At 35.4% G+C, this 21,290-nt stretch overlaps 1 protein-coding gene across 3 annotated transcripts in view; it reads right to left on the reverse strand.

Moving 5' to 3' along the window:
• Positions 1–21,290, reverse strand: part of TRPC1 (transient receptor potential cation channel subfamily C member 1) — a 68,100-nt gene that overhangs the window by 10,552 nt on the left and 36,258 nt on the right. For all 3 annotated transcript variants that reach the window (XM_040636714.1, XM_008711164.2, XM_040636713.1), the window contains 3 exons: positions 17,661–17,997; positions 5,881–6,020; positions 4,059–4,202 (listed from right to left, as the gene is read on the reverse strand). In XM_040636714.1, the coding sequence (XP_040492648.1) occupies positions 4,059–4,202; positions 5,881–6,020; positions 17,661–17,997 (621 nt within the window). The remainder of the gene's footprint in view (positions 1–4,058; positions 4,203–5,880; positions 6,021–17,660; positions 17,998–21,290) is intronic.

A 21,290-nucleotide genomic window follows, 5' to 3' on the forward strand; every position in this document is an offset into this window, starting at 1 on the left:
TATTTATTTATTTGACAGAGAGAGAGGCAGCCAGAGAGGGAACACAAGCAGGGGGAGTGGGAGAGGGAGAAGCCGGCTTCCTGCTGAGAAGGGAGCCTGACGCGGGGCTCAATCCCAGGACACTGGGATCATGACCTGAGCTGAAGGCAGACGCTCAACAACTGAGCCACCCAGGCGCCCCTGGCTGGGACATTCTAAACAGGGTAATAACATAAACAATGACATGGAGGTGGAAGAGCATGGGACATGTATGAGATTAGTGACTGGCCTTGGCCCAGATGGAGAAGAATTTCAGTAAAAGAGATGAGAACAGTGAGAGATGGCTACAAAGTAAGTAGAGCCAGACATATAAGGTCACCTTCCAAAGGCTACCTACAACATAAGTTATAAATTTAATGAACACAATCATAAAAATGTTAAGTACTAGAATAGAGGACTCAATCACTGCTAAATATAGAACCATTTTATGTACTCTACTATATGTTATTCCTGTAACCTTCATTTGCCTAGGAGAGTCCCAGTTTCCACTTGTTTTCCCTAGTTAGTATTCCCCGAAGTGTTTCTATTTGGATGATAACATATGGTCATTCTAACCAAGGGAGAGATCTGTACCCTTAACACAGGTTATATATCCAGTTAAAATAAAAGTCTGTCAACTTCTAAATCTACAAGAATTTGGAAGGAAAAAATGTTAGTATATGGAGATAAATTTAAAAACCAACTGCAGTAATCACATAAAAACATTATCTGACATAGCAGGTTATATACATAAAGGAAAAAAATTACACTTTTGCTAAAGTAATTAACTTACTGTCAATTTTCTTTCTGCATTTCTTTTAGTTTTACATTCATAACTGAATCATTCCATTTTAATTGAGATCCTTATGATGAACAAAATGGAAAAATATATTATAAATCTTCTAATTTTTTCTAGAATATTTTGGCAGAATTATGCAATACAAATCTGTCATGTTAGTAAGACTGCACAGGAAAACTAATGTCTTTATTTGAAAACTTCTTTAAGTAAAAGCCTGAAAATATGAATCTACAGATTCCTATTCAATATCTATTTTTTGCCCTCTTCCTTACTAACCAGACCTTGATTTCTTGGGGGGCAATATGCTCAATTAAAAGTACTCACCTACTCAGACTTCCTTGTAGCTACAAATAACCATGTGACCAAATTCAGGCCAATGAGTTGTAAGTGGAAACATCTGGGAGGGCTCCAGGGAAAATGACTGCTCTCTTGATAAAAAGAGAAAGACAGCTGGCCCATGCTTTCTGCCTTTTGCCCTCTGCCTTTCCTCCTTCTTCCTGCAGCATACTTGATATAACAACTTGGAGCAGGGAGCTTTTGACCACGAGAATCAGTAACACTAAAGTTTGCAGACAACCTTCTGTCTGGGAAGATTTGCCTTGTAATACCATACTAATCCTATTTGTATTTCCAAATCCTTCAGTTCTGAGACTAGCCTATCCCAACGATGGTTGCCTGGGGAGAGAGCAAGGGGAGTACTAAATGCAAAAAGGTACCAAGAAACTTTATGGCGTGATGCACATGTTCTCTATCTTGATTATGGTGGTGATTAAACAAATTTACACATTTGCAAAACTCATCAAATTATGCAGTTAAGATGGGTGTATTTTACTGTATGCAAAGTATACCTTAATAAAGAGAGTTTTTTAAAAATCACTTGCTGAACTACATCATAATATTTAAGCATATATTATGATTAACCTGCAGACTTTTTAAAAAACAGGAACACAATAAATATTTGTTGGCTTCACCTAAATTATCTGTAGTTCTATGGCTATTAGGATAATATAAACTATCGTGCTGGAGGAGAAAAACACACAACAACAGCTGAAATGACAAATACCTATCTATGCAGTATTTGTATACACAACTATAGTCTTTTGGGAAGAGACTACATCAGAAGACCCGACTCAGGGGCGCCTGGGTGGCACAGCGGTTAAGCGTCTGCCTTCGGCTCAGGGCATGATCCCGGCGTTATGGGATCGAGCCCCGCATCAGGCTCTTCCGTTGGGAGCCTGCTTCTTCCTCTCCCACTCCCCCTGCTTGTGTTCCCTCTCTCGCTGGCTGTCTCTATCTCTGTCAAATAAATAAATAAAATCTTAAAAAAAAAAAAAAAAAAAAGAAGACCCGACTCAACAGTTCTAAGAAAAGTAAAGAGATAATTCACTAAGAAACAATAGCATACTTTTCCTTTTTAACTGTCTGTGGAAATCTATAAAAAAATTTCCAGTATAGAAACTTGGTGATATCATCAGTTTTTAACTTAAAAAATTAAAATAAAATAAAAAATTTAAAAAAATCAACACACATGTAAAAAATACTGTTGAATCTTGACTAAAACATTCATAGAAGATATTAGTGGCAAAATTAAATCAAAATAACAGTCTAAACCAGTGTTTCACATACTATTGCTTTGGAGAAAAACAGAGACTTGAGCGTGTCTAATGAAAACTGAGTATGACATTAAATGAGTTTATGCAATGATCGTTTGAACAAGGTTACACAAGTTTCTTTACTTCTTTCTCATAAGCTTTAATACGATAATGTGCACTGTGAATTCCCAAAAGAGTTATATGGAATGCAGTGTGTCTGACTTACTTCAGTCAGAGCACCTCATAGGACGTGGTTAAGGAAACCACACTTTAGGAAACACTGTTTCAGGATGATAGCACAAGCCAAATCAAATCAAGTTTTTCCTATGTATTTTATTTTCATATCTCTATTTGGAGAAGGTAATTATATCCTCTATTTAAAACATCTCCTTTAAAAATGTTTTTATTTTTTTATTTTTATTTTTATTTTTTTTTAAAGATTTTATTTATTTATTTGACCAAGATAGAGACAGCCAGCGAGAGAGGGAACACAAGCAGGGGGAGTGGGAGAGGAAGAAGCAGGCTCCTAGCGGAGGAGCCTGATGTGGGGCTCGATCCCAGAACGCTGGGATCACGCCCTGAGCCGAAGGCAGACACTTAACTGCTGTGCCACCCAGGCGCCCCTAAAAATGTTTTTAAACATCTACATTCTTAGTACATTTTGACTTAGTGAGAAAAAATTAATATTACTCAGACTTTCAGACTCATAACTTACAGTCTATGTAGAGCTACTCATGTAACAGAGTTGTTCCCCACCTTCTAAAAACAATCACTACTACAATCGGTGGGGCAAATTCAACCAATTATGAGTCCTTTCTTTAATGTAAAGAGACTCAGATTTTAGTCCTGGACTTTCATGATAATAGTCATACTACTCTGAACAAATCACATACCATCTCAAAAACTCAATTTCTTGAGCTATAAATTACTATAAAGTATAAAGCTGGACTACATGAACTCTATGAAACTTGTTAGTTCTAAATATGCTATTTTCCGGGGCGCCTGGGTGGCACAGCGGTTAAGCGTCTGCCTTCGGCTCAGGGCGTGATCCCGGCGTTCTGGGATCGAGCCCCACATCAGGCTCCTCCGCTATGAGCCTGCTTCTTCCTCTCCCACTCCCCCTGCTTGTGTTCCCTCTCTCGCTGGCTGTCTCTCTCTCTGTCAAATAAATATGCTATTTTCCAACTTATTACATTTAATATTTACTAAACAAAGTGAAAGAGTATTTTAAAAATATAGCTTATTTATTTTCAAAATCATCATTAAGTATGAATTCTTTTTGTACAACATTTCCCTCATATTTATCACTGAAAATTTTAAATATGAGATTCATTTTGGTAAAAAGCAGATTTTCATGTTCCTCTATTGTCTGAAGTATAACTATATTTTAAACAAATCTACATCAATGGGCTGCAGGGAGAAGGACAATGGGCCAGAGCTTAATAAAGTCTGAATACCTGAAAGCAAAGGATTATCATTCAGTCAGAACCAAAGCAGATGAGCTCGCAGAGTCCTCTCAATTGTTAATTATTATCAAAAGCAAAGTTTAACTTTAACATCATGAGAGAACAATGTTCCAGTGGACCAACAGCAAAATAGAATAATAATGACATCTAACAAATATTCTTTAAGAAAAATTAATTATTTACCTGTAATGGACCCAATATGGAGCTTGTTGTATACATAAAAAAGAGACGAAGATAACTTAGAACATTTGCAAATGCAAAAAGCCCTTCTGCCACCAGAGTAGGATGGAATGCGTCCCAGTCCTTCCGATCAGCAAAATCATGAAACTAAAGTTAGGAAGAAAAAGCCAAAGGTAAATAGCTCCCTCAACTTAGGAAAATAAAAATAAATATTCTGACTATTGAAAGAAAACTAATTACTTATATCCCTTTTAGGGGCTCTCCTTTTATGTTTTATAAAGTTCTCTTCTTTTAATACAAATAAATTATTTTAACTAAATAAAAGATCTTTACATATGTGAGGCAATATTACTTAATATAAAGAGGTTTTCTCAGAAATTCTTAGGTTTTAAAAAATTAAACAATTTTTTAAAAGTGTCATTAAACCTTTTATGAATGAAATCTTTACTGGTTTTCCTTAAATTCTACAACACAAACTTTAAGTATTAAGAAAATTTAAGTATGTTTGCTCTCAGTTAATTAGCTATCATATTAAATTAAACCAGCCCTTTAACTTAGGTTTCTAGAATGAACCCTAGAAGTTCTTCTCCCTTCTAAATACCAAGAAAGAGAGTGAATTATTATACTCAGATAGTGTGGCCACATGTTCAAACTGCCTGGATAGTCCCAAATTATATGGCAGCTTTCCTGGCACAATTATTAATGCCCCCTTTCACTCTCAAAGTGTCCTGGTTTGGATAAAAAATTATATGAGCACCCCACTTCTAGAACTAAAGAGACCAGCATAAGACACCAATGACCCTCAACCATTTATCTATGTATGACCAACTTTTATTTTCTTAGTCATTTCACAACTCTGGTCACTAAAAATGCCTAACAAACATGTTCCATACTACTGATCATTTAAAGGAATACAGTTTTTTTTTTTAAATAAAGTAAAATGATGTAAAATAACCAGTTTATTTTTTCTATAGTCTATAAGTTAGTTTAAAAAAACAGAAAATATATCTCTTAGTTCTTTGACTGTAACACCTTAGAAGAATTCTAAACTTAGGTCTTAAACAAAGATAGTTAACATAAAATCTATTACCTTTTCTGGGCTTGGAAGAGCTTACATCTTCATAAAATTATAAGATGTATATAAAACTAAATTTTTGTCAAATTCTAAATTTTAAAATAGAGGCATCAAAAAATTATCACATTTACATCACTTTTTAAGCTATAGAAAATAATAATCATGATTTAGAATGTGGTAAAACACTATAGAATGAATTCTTAAACTTTTTTCTAGCGGGTATAAAGATAACTAACATTAATCAATTTCAGTAACTTCGTGTTCTCATTTTAAGTATATATACACGTTAATGAGGTAAATGAACCTAGCTCAGATATAAGGAATCGGCATTTGGTAGAAAGAAAATGCCTAGACAGACCTGGATTTAAATCCAGTCTTGGTTTCTTACTGTGTGGTCTTGGATAAGTTACTTAATATCTCTGAGCTTCGTTTTCCTTATTTGCAAAATGGGGATAAGGACATCTGTCCCATAGAGTCCCTGTGAGGATAAAATGAGATAAAGTATAGCAAGTATCAACCATGGTGCCTGGCATATAATAGGTAACCAACATTAAAAGGTAATTAACATCCTTCAAACTATGAGAAGGGAGGAAACAATGCACACTATTCCCTTATACTGGGATAGGTTTAAAATGAAAACACATCAGATACAGATTTGGGCCAATGTAACTCTGAGTTATATAGCTACGTATCTTAGGTTTTTCCTAAACAAACTTCATTGTGTCTCCAATTAACATAGCTAATAGTCACCTTGTTGTGAGCCACCACTTTGAGGGTAAAAGTTGCCAAATAAAGTGAATTCATGACAAAACTGAGTTGATTACGGGATTCTTCCAAAAAGTCTTCCAATCCTTCGTACCAGAGTCTTTTAATGTCTGACCAAATCATCCCTTAAAAAAGGAAGGAAAAAAAATCAAATAATGCTCTTAATTCAATAATAAACTGAAAAATACTTTAGAACTCAAGATACTAAATAAATAATACTCATATCAGCTATAGCTTCATTCAGAAGAAAAAATAACTTTTTAGTAAAAAGTTCTCAATTTGAAAGAAAATATAAGTTTTATATGATAATATCTTTCTCAGAGAGGAATTTTAATAAATGTGAAACAAGCATAAGGAAACAAATAAATCGATGCTAAACACACACACACACACACACACACACACACACACACACACACACACCACAAAGGCTCAGTTCCTGATTCTTTTCTTTATTATGTTCACTCCTACAGCGACCTCATCCAGTCTAATCTAATGGTTTTAAATACCATCTATGGGCAGATTTTCAAATTTATCTCTCTAAACTCAATCTGTATTTATAGAGTTAATATCTCTAATCCTCTCTCCTAAACTCAAATTGTATACGAACTTGACATCCCCAATGGGTGTCCTAATATATCCAAACCGAACTCTTAATCTCTGACCCCAAATTCACAGTACGTGGAAGTCTTCCCATTTCGGTTGACAGAAACTTCATTATTCTAGTGGCTCAATCCAAATTTCCTTGAATTATCCTCAACTCTTATTTCTTTTAATCCACACATTCAATGCAACAGCAAATCCTGTTGGCTCTACTTTCAAGATATATTTAGAATCTAACCCTTGTCACTACCTCTTCAACTTCAAGCCACCATCCCATCTAGCCTGGATTACTGAAATAGCCTACCTGGTCTCCCTGCTTTTACCCTGGTCTCCTTAAAATCTATTCTCCACAGAGCAACCAGAGTAATCCTTATAAAAAATGCAAGTGTTGCAGCCGAGGTCGAAGAGGTTGCTGCCCAGGTTCTCCTCTAGGATTTTAATGGATTCCTGTCTCACATTTAGATCTTTCATCCATTTTAACTATTGGGACTTCATCAAGATAAAAGCTTTTGCACAGCAAAGGAAACAGTCAACAAAATCAAAAGACAACCAACTGAATGGGAGAAGATATTTGCAAATGACATATCAGATAAAGGGCAAGTATCCAAAATCTATAAAGAACTTATCAAACTCAACACCCAAGGAACAAATAGTCCAATCAAGAAATGGGTAGAAGACACGAAAAAGGTATTTCTTCAAAGAAGACATCCAAATGGCCAACAGACACGTGAAAAGATGTTCAACATTACTCAGCATCAGAGAAATATAAATCAAAATCACAATGTGATAACCACCTCATACCAGTCAGAATGGCTAAAATTAACAAGTCAGGAAATGACAGATGTTGAAGAGGACGCAGAGAAAGGGGAACCCTCTTACACTGTTGGTGGGAATGCAAGCTGACTATGGAAGTTCCTCAAAAAGTTGAAAATAGAGCTACCCTACAACCCAGCAATTGCACTACTGGGTATTTACCCAAAGATGGAAATGTCATGATCTGAAGGGTCACCTGCACCGCAATGTTTATAGCAGCAATATCCACAATAGCCAAACTATGGAAAAAGCCCAGATGTCCATCGACAGATGAATGATTAAAAAAAGATCTGGTATACATATACAATGGAATATTACTCGGCCAACAAAAAAAATGAAATCTTGCCATTTGCAACAACATGGATAGAACTAAAGGGTATTATGCTAAGTGCAATAAGTCAATCAGAGAAAGACAATTATCATATGATCTCACTGATAAGTGGAATTTAAGAAACAAAACAGAGGATCATAGGGGAAGACAGGAAAAAATAAAACAAGATGAAACCAGAGAGGGAAACAAACCATAAGAGAATCTTTATTATAAGAAACAAACTGAGGGTTGCTGGAGGGGCATGGGGTGGAAGGATGCGGTAACTGGGTGATGGACATTAAGGAGGACATGTGATGTAATGAGCACTGGGTATTATGTAAGACTGATGAATCACAAACCTGTACCTCTGAAACCAATAATATATTATATGTTAATTTAAAAAATTGTAGAGATGGGGGCTCCTGGGTGGCTCAGTCGTTATGCATCTGCCTTCGGCTCAGGTCATGATCCCAGCGTTCTGGGATTGAGCCCCGCATCGGGCTCCCTGCTCAGCGGGAAGCCTGCTTCTCCCTCTCCTACTCCCCCTGCTTGTGTTCCCTCTCTCGCTGCCTCTCTCTGTCAAATAAATAAATAAATAAATAAAATCTTTAAAGAAAAAATTGTAGAGAACTAAAATATCTTAAAAAAAGAAAATTAACAATAAATAAAGTTTACTTAATAGCTCTCTTATCAAAAAAATCAAATAAAGATAACGCCTCATAATGGTGTTTAACTGCAAAAATCAATCGATCAATCAATCAGAGGATTCAGTTGTAAGGTGCTCCACCCTAAGTGTAAATTTACCCCAGATCTCTTTTCCTTTGCTATTGGGTATATGTTTTTTTTTTTTTTTGTAATGATTTTTTATTATATTATGTTAGTCACCATACAGTACATCCCCGGTTTCCGATGTAAGGCTCAATGATTCATTAGTTCTGTATAACACCCAGTGCACCATGCAATACGTGCCCTCTTTACTACCCATCACCGGTCTATCCCATTCCCCCACCCCCCTCCCCTCTGAAGTCCTCAGTTTGTTTCTCATAGTCCATAGTCTCTCATGTTTCATTCCCCCTTCTGATTACCCCCCCTTTCTTTATCCCTTTCTTCCCCTACTGATCATCCTAGTTCTTATGTTCCATAGATGAGAGAAATCATATGATAGTTGTCTTTCTCTGCTTGACTTATTTCACTTAGCATTATCTCCTCCAGTGCTGTCCATGTTGTAGCAAATGTTGAGAACTCGTTCTTTCTGATAGCTGAGTAATATTCCATTGTATATATGGACCACAACTTCTTAATCCAGTCATCTGTTGAAGGGCATCTCGGCTCCTTCCACGATTTAGCTATTGTGGACATTGCTGCTATGAACATTGGGGTGCATATGGCCCTTCTCTTCACTACGTCTGTATCTTTGGGGTAAATACCCAGTAGTGCAATGGCTGGATCATAGGGTAGCTCAATTTTTAACTTTTTAAGGGACCTCCACACTGTTTTCCAGAGTGGCTGTACCAACTTGCATTCCCACCAACAATGTAGGAGGGATCCCCTTTCTCCACATCCTCTCCAACAATTGTTGTTTCTTGCCTTGTCTATTTTTGCCATTCTAACTGGCGTAAGGTGGTATCTCAGTGTGGTTTTGATTTGAATTTCCTTGATGGCTAATGATTTTGAACATTTTTTCATGTGTCTGTTAGCCATTTGTATGTCTTCATTGGAAAAGTGTCTGTTCATATCTTCTGCCCATTTTTTGATTTGTTTATTTGTTTCTCGTGTATTGAGTTTGAGAAGTTCTTTGTAGATCTTGGATACCAGTCCTTTATCTGTAGTGTCATTTGCAAATATATTCTCCCATTCCGTGGGCTGCCTCTTAGTTTTTCTGACTGTTTCCTTGGCTGTGCAGAAACTTTTAATCTTGATGAAGTCCCATAAATTCATTTTATCTTTTGTTTCTCTTGCCTTTGGGGATGTGTCATGAAAAAGGTTGCTTTGGCCAATGTCGTAGAGGTTGTTGCCTATGTTCTCCTCTAGAATTTTGATGGATTCCTGTCTCACATCGAGGTCTTTCATCCATTTGGAGTTTATTTTTGTGTATGGTGTGAGATAGTGGTTGGGTATATGTTTTATACTGACCCAATAAGCCATGTGATTTGACCATCAAAAAAAAATAAAAAATGCAAGTGTTACTTCCCTTCTCAAAACTCTGAAGTAGTTCCCAGAGGAGAAAGGATTAACTACAGGTCTGAACTCTTTCTCCACGGGAACAAAACCTCATGCTACTGTCTATTAAAGGGGTTTCCTTGGAAACATACTATGTTAAGAAAAATACGGGAGGTCAGCTGTGTTCAACACTATTATAAAAACAACACTGACTGGGGAACTACATCTGGACTGGAAGGACTCTAAGAGGGCTCATACACCCTGAAGGTATACACAGCCAAGACTATAAAAAGACATGTTGAAACTGATGAATCACTGAACTACCTCAGAAACTAATAATATACTATATGTAAATTAATTGAAATTTAAATAAATTTTTAAAAAATAATTCATAACTGAATTATACGTGTATATAATAAATAATATAAAATCATATATATAAAACTGGATCAAATTCTGGTTTCTCTATTCTGTTCGACACTTATTTGTCCATTCCCCAACAGTATTTTTTTATTACATTAGTGTTATGATTAATATGAGTGTTCCTGGATTGGGATAGGCCTGTGATGGGTATTAAGGAGGGTACATATTGCATGGTGCACTGGGTGTTATATACAAATACTGAATCATGGAACATTGCATCAAACACTGGGGATGTACTACTGTATGGTGACTAATATAACAAAATAAAAATTATTAAAAAAATATGAGTGTTCCAATTTTGCTATTAAAAAAATCATTGTCTATATGATCTTCTGGAGTACTTTGAATATGGTAGCTTCTAATACCTAGTAAGTTTACAGGATGGTGAACCTTTACAATGTTAACTCATCAGTGAACAGGGTGTTTCTTTATTGACTTTATTTGTGACATTTAAGAAAATTTTATCTATCGGTAGGGGAAGAAAGGGATAAAGAAAGGGGGGGTAATCAGAAGGGGGAATGAAGCATGAGAGACTATGGACTATGAGAAACAAACTGAGGGCTTCAGAGGGGAGGGGGGAGGGGAATGGGATAGACTGGTGATGGGTAGTAAGGAGGGCACGTATTGCATAGTGCACTGGGTGTTATACGCAACTAATGAATCATCGAACTTTACATCAGAAACCAGGGATGTACTGTATGGTGACTAACATAATATAATAAAAAAATTAAAATAAAAAAAATTAAAAGAAATTTATAAAGATATTTTTTGAGTCTTAATAGATTTAAAAAAAAAGACATGATGAAAAATACAGGCCTCGGCTTCTCTGTGTGATGTCTCTCTTAACTCAAGAGTGTGCTTGCAGTGGGAGCTACACTCTTGGGCTTTATGAGAGATAGCTGCTGCTAGATTTGAGGCTTCTCTAGCTAGGGTAGCCCACGCCCATCCATATGACTTCATCTGGTACAACTGAATGTGTCCACAATGGGGCTGGGAAGTAGCCCCAGACTTTTGTAAGAACTGCCAATAAAGATATATTTGAAGCTGTAATGCTGACGTGTTGTACTTCCCTGTCTTGTACCCTTTTACAAAGCTAATAAGTAAATCAGTGCCAGGTTCCCACCTATCGCGTACTGTGAGTGTGAACGTCAATGAGAACCCAAGATCACTGCTGCTGATTGTGCAGAGTGAGCATAGCACCTTCCCTTTTATCTCATGTCACTCAGAGTCAAAAGTAATTTCTTTACCATGACCTACAAGGCCCTATATCACTTCTCCCCTCTGACATTCTCTCCTATCAATCTTTTCTTCCACTACTCGTCACACTGGCCTCTTTCCTTTCTTGCCATCCTCTGAACACACAAGACTCCTGCATTAGGGCCTTTATATCAGCTCTTCCCTCTGACTGGAAGCTTCTCACCCAGATATCCATTTGATTAACTCCTTTACTTTACATCTTTGCTTACCACCTACTCTGTTCATTCTATTTAAAATTGTAAACCCCATGTCCTCCACTCCCAACTCTCTAACTCTTCTATCTTTCTTTTCCCTTAGTACTTTATTGGGTATAGTGTACTTATTATGGTTATTATTAACTGACTTTATTCACCCCACTTAGAGGAAACTTCAAAAGTAAGAACTTTTGTTTTTATTAACCAATGTCCTAAATGTCCTGGATGGCTCCTAATACATACTGGATGCTCAAAAAATTGGCTAAATGAATAAATATACACAAATAAAACCCAAACAAACCAAAAAATCGTTTCCCCTTTTTTGGCCAGAAATTCCTCCATAGTTAATACATTCCTAGGAGTACCAGAGAACAGTATTATAATCTAGGATAGTTTTATGATAAATTCTTTCATAAGATCTTTATATAGTAATAAAAGAATAGAGTGCTACAACGTAACATATGGGTGGAGATCAAGTTAAGCCAGTCAGAATCATCCTCTGGCTTACCTGTAGGCAGAATAATTCCCTAGGAAGCACATGAAGCTTTCTTAAAAAATTGTTTATAAAATATTAATTATACAGTACCTACATTTTATGTAGAAAACCATTTTTAAATATTTGCAGATCTGATAGGGAAACACTTTTAAAAATTCCACTTATTCCTGAAGTGAATACATAAAAACTATCTGAACATGTTAAACCAGATATTCTACATTTTTTAAACTCAAATACTGTATCACTGAAACATTAAACCAAAAAAGATGAATGAAGCATGAGAGGCTATGGACTCTGGGAAACAAACTGAGGGCTTCAGAGGGGAGGGGAGTGGGGGAATGGGATAGGCTGGTGATGGGTATTAAGGAGGGCACGTATTACATGGTGCACTGGGTGTTATACGCAACTAATGAATCATCAAACTTTACATAAAAAACCAGGGATGTACTGTATGGTGACTAACATAATATAATAAAAAATTTTTTTTAAAAAGATGCTTACAGAAATAAGTGTTTTATTTTTGTAAAATGCAGTATTACACCTAAAAGAAACTCTTGACAACAATTACAAAAGAAATTGGAAAAGATTTTTGATTAGGAAAAAAAAGGCAGATGTGAAAGAATAGGAAGTACCACTGTCAGGTGGTTTCCCATCTTCTATGCAAAACCCTAAAACAAAATGAAACTAATACACTTGACATATTTGGTATTTCTGAATTGAATTAAGAAAACAAAATGATTTTAAACTATTATAATCATTGCATTTGAATACTAGTCAATGTACTATATTTTAAGGTCTTTTTAGTTTTTATTTTTTTTAGAATTAGTAACCAACACTATAAGCTGTAATCCCATCATTTGGGATTCCTCAAGGCCTGCTCCCACATCCTCTATTCTCATTTTATACTTTCTCAAGTGTTTCATCCATGCCCATAATTTCATATACAACCTATATGCAGATTATTCACACATTGCTAACTCAAGCTTAGACTTCCTCTTGAGCTCCAGACTATGATGTCTAATTTGTCTTTTAGATACCTGAAGTCTTTTTAATTTCAATGTATCCAAAACCACACTCAGGATCTACCCTCTCACAAATCCCAAACCAAGTACTCTTCCAAAAGACCTACACTGCTTAATAAACTCATTCTTCCTCACCTCCTATATACTGTGTATTTCCATGTCCTATTGACTTTACTTTGTAAATATCTCTCAAGTCTGTTCCCCTTTCTCTTTTTCTATCATAATCACCCTAAGTCCAAGATACCATCAGCTTTCATCTGCAACAGACTCCTTTTGGTCTCCCTCCGATCATGTCACTCAAATACTTAAAAATTTCAATGGTTTTCCATTGTCCTTGACATAAAGTCAAAATCACTTAACATGGCCCACAAGCCTGTCCATGGTCTGAAGCACCATCCATTTCTACAGCTTAATCTTGGATTTTGCTTCTTTTGTTCTCGTTGCTCTAGCCCTTACTCAGTACCTTCTTTGCACCACACTCCTTCTTGCCATGGTGCCTCTGAATGTAACTTTTATTTCAGCCTAGAATACTCTTCTCTCCTAATTGTCTTAGTTGACTCTTTTTTTTATTTTTTAGATCTAGCTTATTTATCAGTTCCTCAAGAAAGCCTTTCCAGCTTTCTTGACTCAGTAAGCTGCTGTTATGATATGCTTGCTCTCCTAGCTCCATGACCTTTACTTAGCAGCACTTAACTCATTTGTGCTTTTTCATTTATCTGTGCAATTCTCAAGTTATTGGGGTTTTTGCCTTAATTAGACCATAAGCTCCATGAGTGTTGCACCATATCTTGTGTTTGCCTGTGCTTGGACAAAGTAGTTATACAAAATTTTAAAAACTTATTTTTAGGGGCACCTGGGTGGCTCAGTCGGTTAAGCATCTGCCTCAGCAGGGAGCCTGCTTCTCCATCTCCCTCTGCCTGCTGCTCCCCTGCTTGTGCGCTCTCTCTCTGTCAAATATATAAATAAGTAAAATCTTTAAAATATATGTATGCATGTATATTTTATACTAGCTCTTCTATTACATTCTAACAGTAAAAAATTAAGTAAAAGTATACCACTAATATTCTGTGCATTCATCAACACATTATTTCCATTTTAACTACGTGGTTTTTTTTTTTATAATTTAACCCTACTTTTTCTGGAGAGCTAAGGAAAAGAACAAAAAGCAAATGTACAAAAGTCAGCCATCACGAGTCAAAAGTCACAGTGTTCACTGCGTGAAATAATACATTGAATAAGGAAGTGCCTTTAGATAAGCAGGCCAATGATTCCTACATGCTTCCTTAGAGCAAGTTCAGATCTATATATTTAAGGAAGCCCAGAATGATCTAATTGCATAACAGGCTTAGAAGACGTCCTTGGCAAGGTTTATTCAGATCTGTTGGTTTCAAAGCAGAAGCTATGCTGAGAAAGTAAAACACTTTCAGAAATTTTACTAGCTAAATGCACATTACACTCTTCTAGTGAAGAAGAATATGATTAGTGGGGCGCCTGGGTGGCACAGCGGTTAAGCGCCTGCCTTCGGCTCAGGGCGTGATCCCGGCATTATGGGATCGAGCCCCACATCAGGCTCCTCCGCTATGAGTCTGCTTCTTCCTCTCCCACTCCCCCTGCTTGTGTTGCCTTTCTCGCTGGCTGTCTCTATCTCTGTCAAATAAATAAATAAAATCTTTAAAAAAAAGAATATGATTAGAAAATTAATCATATTGTGTGTGCATGAATGTTCAATAATGTCATTGAAAATAAGGCCATCATGATTAAAAAGAAGTAGCAACAGTTCTACCATTATTATGAAATTCTGTTACAGCACCAGTATTTACACTATCCAAAGAGTGGTATGACTCTTTAAGTTCAATGAGTTTTCACTCACTGCTAAGAAATATAAACTTTAATTTGATCCTTATACAGACTTGGGAAACCCTGAATCTTAATTACAAAACAAAGAAAAGATTCTTTCTTTCTCATGACTATTTAAACGATAGATTACAGATAAAAGATATAAAATTTTCTTTCTTTATTTTTAAGATATATATAATAATCTTTCAGAAGTAGTTTAAATGAATAGAGGGAAAAAGTGCTTCTTAGAGATTCCATTCAGTCTAATATTTTTTAACCTATTCAAAAAACAACATAAACAAGTTTCACACTAGAAAGCTCTATAATGATGTAATTTGGAATTACATGTGATAAAGTATAAATTACTTCCTAAATTAAAATATTAAATAACTTAGAATTCAAATGTGTGTTATTTTTATTTTATCTACCTAATTTTAAATGTTAGCGCACAATGGATTGAATACTGCTAAAAGTAAAACTCTGATTTAAATCAAGTTGCTTGAAATTAACTACCTTCCAAATAAAAATTAAAATTCCAAAACATGCAAATTATTTTTATAGCTGAAAGAGAACTAAACGTGAAAATGATACATTAATTTTTTTCAAATTATTTAATAATTAAATCAATAAAGAACATATTGATCAACCAGTGCTTTATACCATGGAAAAGACTAAATTTTAATATCGTTTTACTCTATAGGAAATAGCAAAAAGGTGAGTTTAAAAACAAGGCTGAAGAAGGAAACAATCAACAAAACTAAAAGGCAACCTATGGAATGGGAGAAGATATCATTGAAAATAATATCTATAAAATAAACACACACATATATGTACAATGGAATATTACTCAGTGATCAAAAAGAATCACAAATGGCATATCAGAAAGACGAAGGGCTAGTATCCAAAAATCTATAAAGAACTTATCAAACTCAACACCCCCCCCAAAAAAAATCTAGTCAAGAAATGGACAGAAGACACGAACAGACATTTCTCCAAAGAAGACATACAAATGGTTAACAGACACATGAAAAAAATCCTCAACATCACTCAGCATTAGGGAAATACAAATCAAAACCACAATGAGATACTATCTCACTCCAGTAAGAATGGCTAAAATTAACAGCATGGAGGTTCCTTAAAAACTTAAAAATAGGGACCAGCAATTGCACTACTAGGTACTTATCTAAAGGATACAAACATAGTGATTTGAAGGGACACATGCACCCCAATGTTTATAGCAGCAATGTCCACAATAGCCAAAATATGGAAAGAGCCCAGATATCCATCAATAGATGAACAGATAAAGAAGATGTGGTGTGTATGCTTTCCACATTATGGAAAGAGTCTAAATCTCCATAGACCAATGAATGGAGAAAGAAGATGTGTGGTGTATATATATATATACACACATACACACACATATACATATATATGTATACACACACATATATGTACAATGGAATATTACGCAGTGATCAAAAAGAATGAAATCTTGCTATTTGCAACAACATGGATGGAACTAGAGGGTATTATGCCAAATGAAATAAGTTAGAGAAAGACAAATATCATGATTTCACTCATATGTGGAATTTAAGAAACAAAACAGATGAACATAGGGGAAGAGAAGGAAAAATAAAACTAGATAAAAACAGAGAAAGAGGCAAACCATAAGAGACTTAACTATAGGAAACAAACTGAGGTTGCTGGAAGGGTGGTGGGTGGAGGATGGGGTAATTGGGTGATGGGCATTAAGGAGGGCACTTAATGTAATGAGCACTGGTGTTATGTGCAACTGATGAATCACTAAATTCTACCCCTGAAACTAATAATACACTATGTGTTAACTAAATTAAACTTAAAAAAAGCAAAAAACAAAAAACAAGACTGAAGATACAGAGGGAAATAAAGGAGATGTCATTAAAAGAGGATAAATAGATAATGTGATTATATCTCAACTCCCATCCATCCCCTACAGAAAAGGGCAAGAGCTATAAAAACTTCAGGTCATTTAAAATATTTATCATATAGCATAATGGTTATAAAAACAATTTTCAGAAAATAAAGTATCTTATATTTAAACATCCTGTCATTTCTAAAGAGATCTGGCTGTCATTACAAAGAACTGATTCATACTAAGTGAGTCACCAGGGAATCCTTTCAATCTAAATTTAAATAATGTTTCTATAATAAAGATAAAGATGTAACCTCCTAAGTTCATAGGTTCTTAAAAGGAAAACTAATGGTATAATAAAACAAAATAGTTAACTCTTCAAATGCAACAAAGTATAATATGTATTACATTTTGAAGTATCCAAGAAGAGATTCATACTCTTATAACAAAAAAGCATTAATCAGCACAATTTTTCTGTTTTAATTATAATGAACAATTTGAGAGACTGAGAATGAAGAATTTTTCACTTCCATGTAATTAAGTAATATTAAAAAAGAGATCTGCTCCCTTATCAAATTCAGGATCACTTATCATTACAAAAATATTAGTTAAGTCTTCAATGATCATGAAAGTGTTCAAATTCTTGCTGTGTAAACAGTGTAAAATTATAAACTGAACACAGATGTTTGTAATGCCACCAACAAGGGAGAATTAATGGGCTAAATAAAAGCAGAATCTTTTGAATAAACTTGACACTTACCAATAATCCACAGTATAAGTAGATAGTCTATTCTTTCAAGGGCTGGCCCCATCGTGTTTTTCTTATCCTCATTGTATACAAGAGAGTAGAGGTTTAGTAACAGCAGGAATGTGAAATATGATGCTCCATGAATAATAAATTTCATAAAAGGAGTGTGAATGATTCTGCCAAACTGAGATTTGGGAGCTATCAAATAACAAAGTGACAAAACTGGCCAAAAGATGCCAACTGTCAAAACAGTCATTATCTTCTTACAGGTGGGCTTACGTCGGTAACCGGACATCTGTCCAAACCAAACAGTGTTCAGGAATTGCTGGCAGTTAGACTGTGAGACAAACTGAAAAGAACACACACATACAAAAATAAATAAATAAATAAAAGAAAACCTGTAAATATAATTTGATAATACCATTATTTAACTGATATTCAAAGTGTAAATAGTTTTAAATCAATTCTATACAGCCCACATAATTTTTTGTTTTTCATTTTTCTTACATGTAATAAAAAAGTGTAGAGATTGAGAACATAGACTCTGGAGCCAGATTACCTGGATTCAAATCCAGACTCTGCCACTTAATAATTGACCTTGAGCAAGTCTTTAAACTTCTTTAAGCCTCAAATTTGCCAACTGTAAAATGGGGATAATATTCTCTACTCATAAACTTGTTACAAGGATTAAATGTAAAGCTCTTAGATGGGTGCCTGATTCATAGCATGTAGTATATAAGTATTAATATTAATAGTCTACTTAGCCATTTTGCAAAATATAATTTATAGAGACTCTTATAACATTTGTGAAATTTCAAAATTAAAAACCATAAACCAAAGGAAAAAACTTCTGCCTAGAAGAACCATTGATTTCAGTTATCAGAAACCAAGATACTAACATAGCAGAGCAATCCAAGTCTAAACATCAGATATAATTATGCTCCATGAAAACATTGAGAATTTCTTAAAATGTATTATACTCTTTTTTTAAAAGATTTTATTTATTTATTTATTTGACAGAGATAGAGACAGCCAGCGAGAGAGGGAACACAAGCAGGCAGAGTGGGAGAGGAAGAAGCAGGCTCCCAGCGGAGAGCCTGACATGGGGCTCAATCCTGGAACACCAGGATCATGCCCTGAGCCAAAGGCAGACGCTTAATGACTGAGCCACCCAGGCGCCCCAAAATGTATTACACTCTTAAATCTGCTTAAACTGAATTCTGTGTAAGAAAAAAAGGAAATATATTGCCAAATAAGAGGGAAATTCTAGTTCAAGTATAGGAATCAATTTATCAAAGTTTACTAAGCTTCTTAGTTTACTAATTTCAGAAGCAGTATTTTCCCAATGTAATGCTCATGTTGTGAAGTATAACTTAAGGATTCTGGTAACTGTGGATACAATAATGTGATCAGATTTGAAATTACCAAAGCACAAGTGATTATAATGTCATTCAGATATTAAATACTAATTGGTCAATCTTCTGTTCTAAAATGATTTATCCTGGGTGCCTAGGTGGCTCAATCCATTAAAAGCATCTGACTCTTGATTTTGGCTCAGGTCATGATCTCAGGGTCATGGGATCAAGCCCCACATCGGGCTCCCTGCTCAGCGTGGAGTCTGCTTGTCTCCTTCTCCCCCAGCCCCCACTGCTCGTGCTCTCTCTCTCCCCCAAATAAATAAAATCTTAAAAAAAAAAAAAAAAGAAATTTCCTAATATACTACACTTGTTTTTGGCAGTTAAGTGTTACTTCATTCTTCATTCTTCTGCTCAGATTCCAGTGCTCTTGGGGATCTTAATTTGTCTCTCAAGATGAGATACTGGGGAGAGAAATAGCTTTTCCTCCCACCAACTACCCAGTTTAGTAGCATCCCAAACTTAGTGGTTTCTCCCTTCCCCGCAATATCAAAGGACTGATTTCTGTCCTTGTCACTCCTCTATATAATGATGATTTAATGAACAGTCATGTTAAATATGTAATTTGAAGAACAAAATTTCAGCTGGAAATGTTTTAAGTCTGTGGTGGTTTTAAAACATTGATACAAATTCTTTGCTACTCCTCTCATCAAGAGGTGGCTTATCAATGTTTCATACCCTTCAATTCAACAAAGCTGTGATTGCTTTAATCAGTAAATTCTGGAAGAAGTGATACTATGTGACTTCTGAGGGTCAGTTTTAAAAGGCCATGCAGCTTCCACCTTGGTTGAGGAACACTTGCTCTTGGTGCCATTAACTGCCATATAAAGTGTCCCACTACCTGAAGTTACCATGCTGCAATGAAGCCCAGACTACATGCAGGCACTCTGGGCAGCCCTCAGAGGCTTCTTAGACCATCTTCTCACAGTCAACCCACCATGATGACCATGCCCCTCCATGATTCCAGTAGTAAGTGCTCAGGAGGCCCACCCTCTATGGATCTACCCAGCCCACTCAAGAGCTCCCTGTTGGGAGTCTTCAGCTGCTGCTCAGGCACCAGACATTTGAGTGATGAAGCCTCCAGATAATTGTAGCCTCCAGTCATCTGAGCTATCTGCAGCTGAGACCCTAGACATAGTGAAGCAAGGACAAACTATCCATCCTTGTTGTGCCCTTTCCTAATTCCTGGCCTACAATCCAAGAGCATAATAAAATGATTATGAAATTATTATAAATGATTACGAAATACTGTTTTATGCCACTAAGTATCAGGAGTTTGTTATTCAGGACAGATTACCTAAACAAAGTCTACCAACTATTTGGAAAGATATTATCCTCCCCTTTGATCATATCTAGAAATCTAGTTTAAAAAGCTACATTTTCATTCATCCTTAAAATTACAGACTATTTTCCTTTCAAATAAAAATATTACTACTACTTCTTGTCTCCTTTTCTTGCATCTTCTTTAGAATGGAACATTTGGTTACATCTGTGAGTCCTCAGGGTGATATATATATATCAATCATTAAGAAACTGGCTCTTAGTTTTTCCTTCCCTAACCAGGATAATCTCAGTTCTTTCCACCTTTCTTTGAGGTTCTTTTCTCAATCATTTAAGTTGACTTTGTATTTTGTTATCTCTTTATTCTATCATTTTCTAGTATTTCATGTCTATTTTAGGTTGTGGAACACGGAAGTAAATAAATTAACCTAAATCTAGTCAAAACGTATATTAGAGGAAGATTATATCAGGGGTTCTGTATTGTTTCTATTTATACACCTCAGTGTTGTATTTCCTTTTTAAGCACACAGGTATGTTGTTGATTTATAATCTTACAGTTATACTGATCTAAATTCTTGTGTTTAATTTTTTCCTATAAATGTTTTCTCTTAATCAAGAACCTTAGAGTACTAGAAAAGGCATAGGATTTGAAGCCAGAAATCTGGATAAGCGATATACTATGTAGGTAATGTTAAAATAAACATCTTAAAATTCCAGTACCAATTTTCTGAGTCACAAAACCATTGTGAGGCTCAAATTTTCAACCAAAATAATATGAAATTCTGCTCCAAGCACCAAAGGTCCTATATCTTGCCTTCTGTCATTATCTGTCTCAGGTCCCATTTTTATATTAATACAAATTTGATTAAGCAAGTTTTACTGCAACATCTATATTGATAATAAAAATAATGGGCCTTAGGGGTGCCTGGGTGGCTCAGTTGGTTGC

This window comes from Ursus maritimus, unplaced genomic scaffold (genome assembly GCF_017311325.1).
Source record: "Ursus maritimus isolate PB19 unplaced genomic scaffold, ASM1731132v1 scaffold_20, whole genome shotgun sequence".
Classification (NCBI taxonomy): Eukaryota; Metazoa; Chordata; class Mammalia; order Carnivora; family Ursidae; genus Ursus; species Ursus maritimus.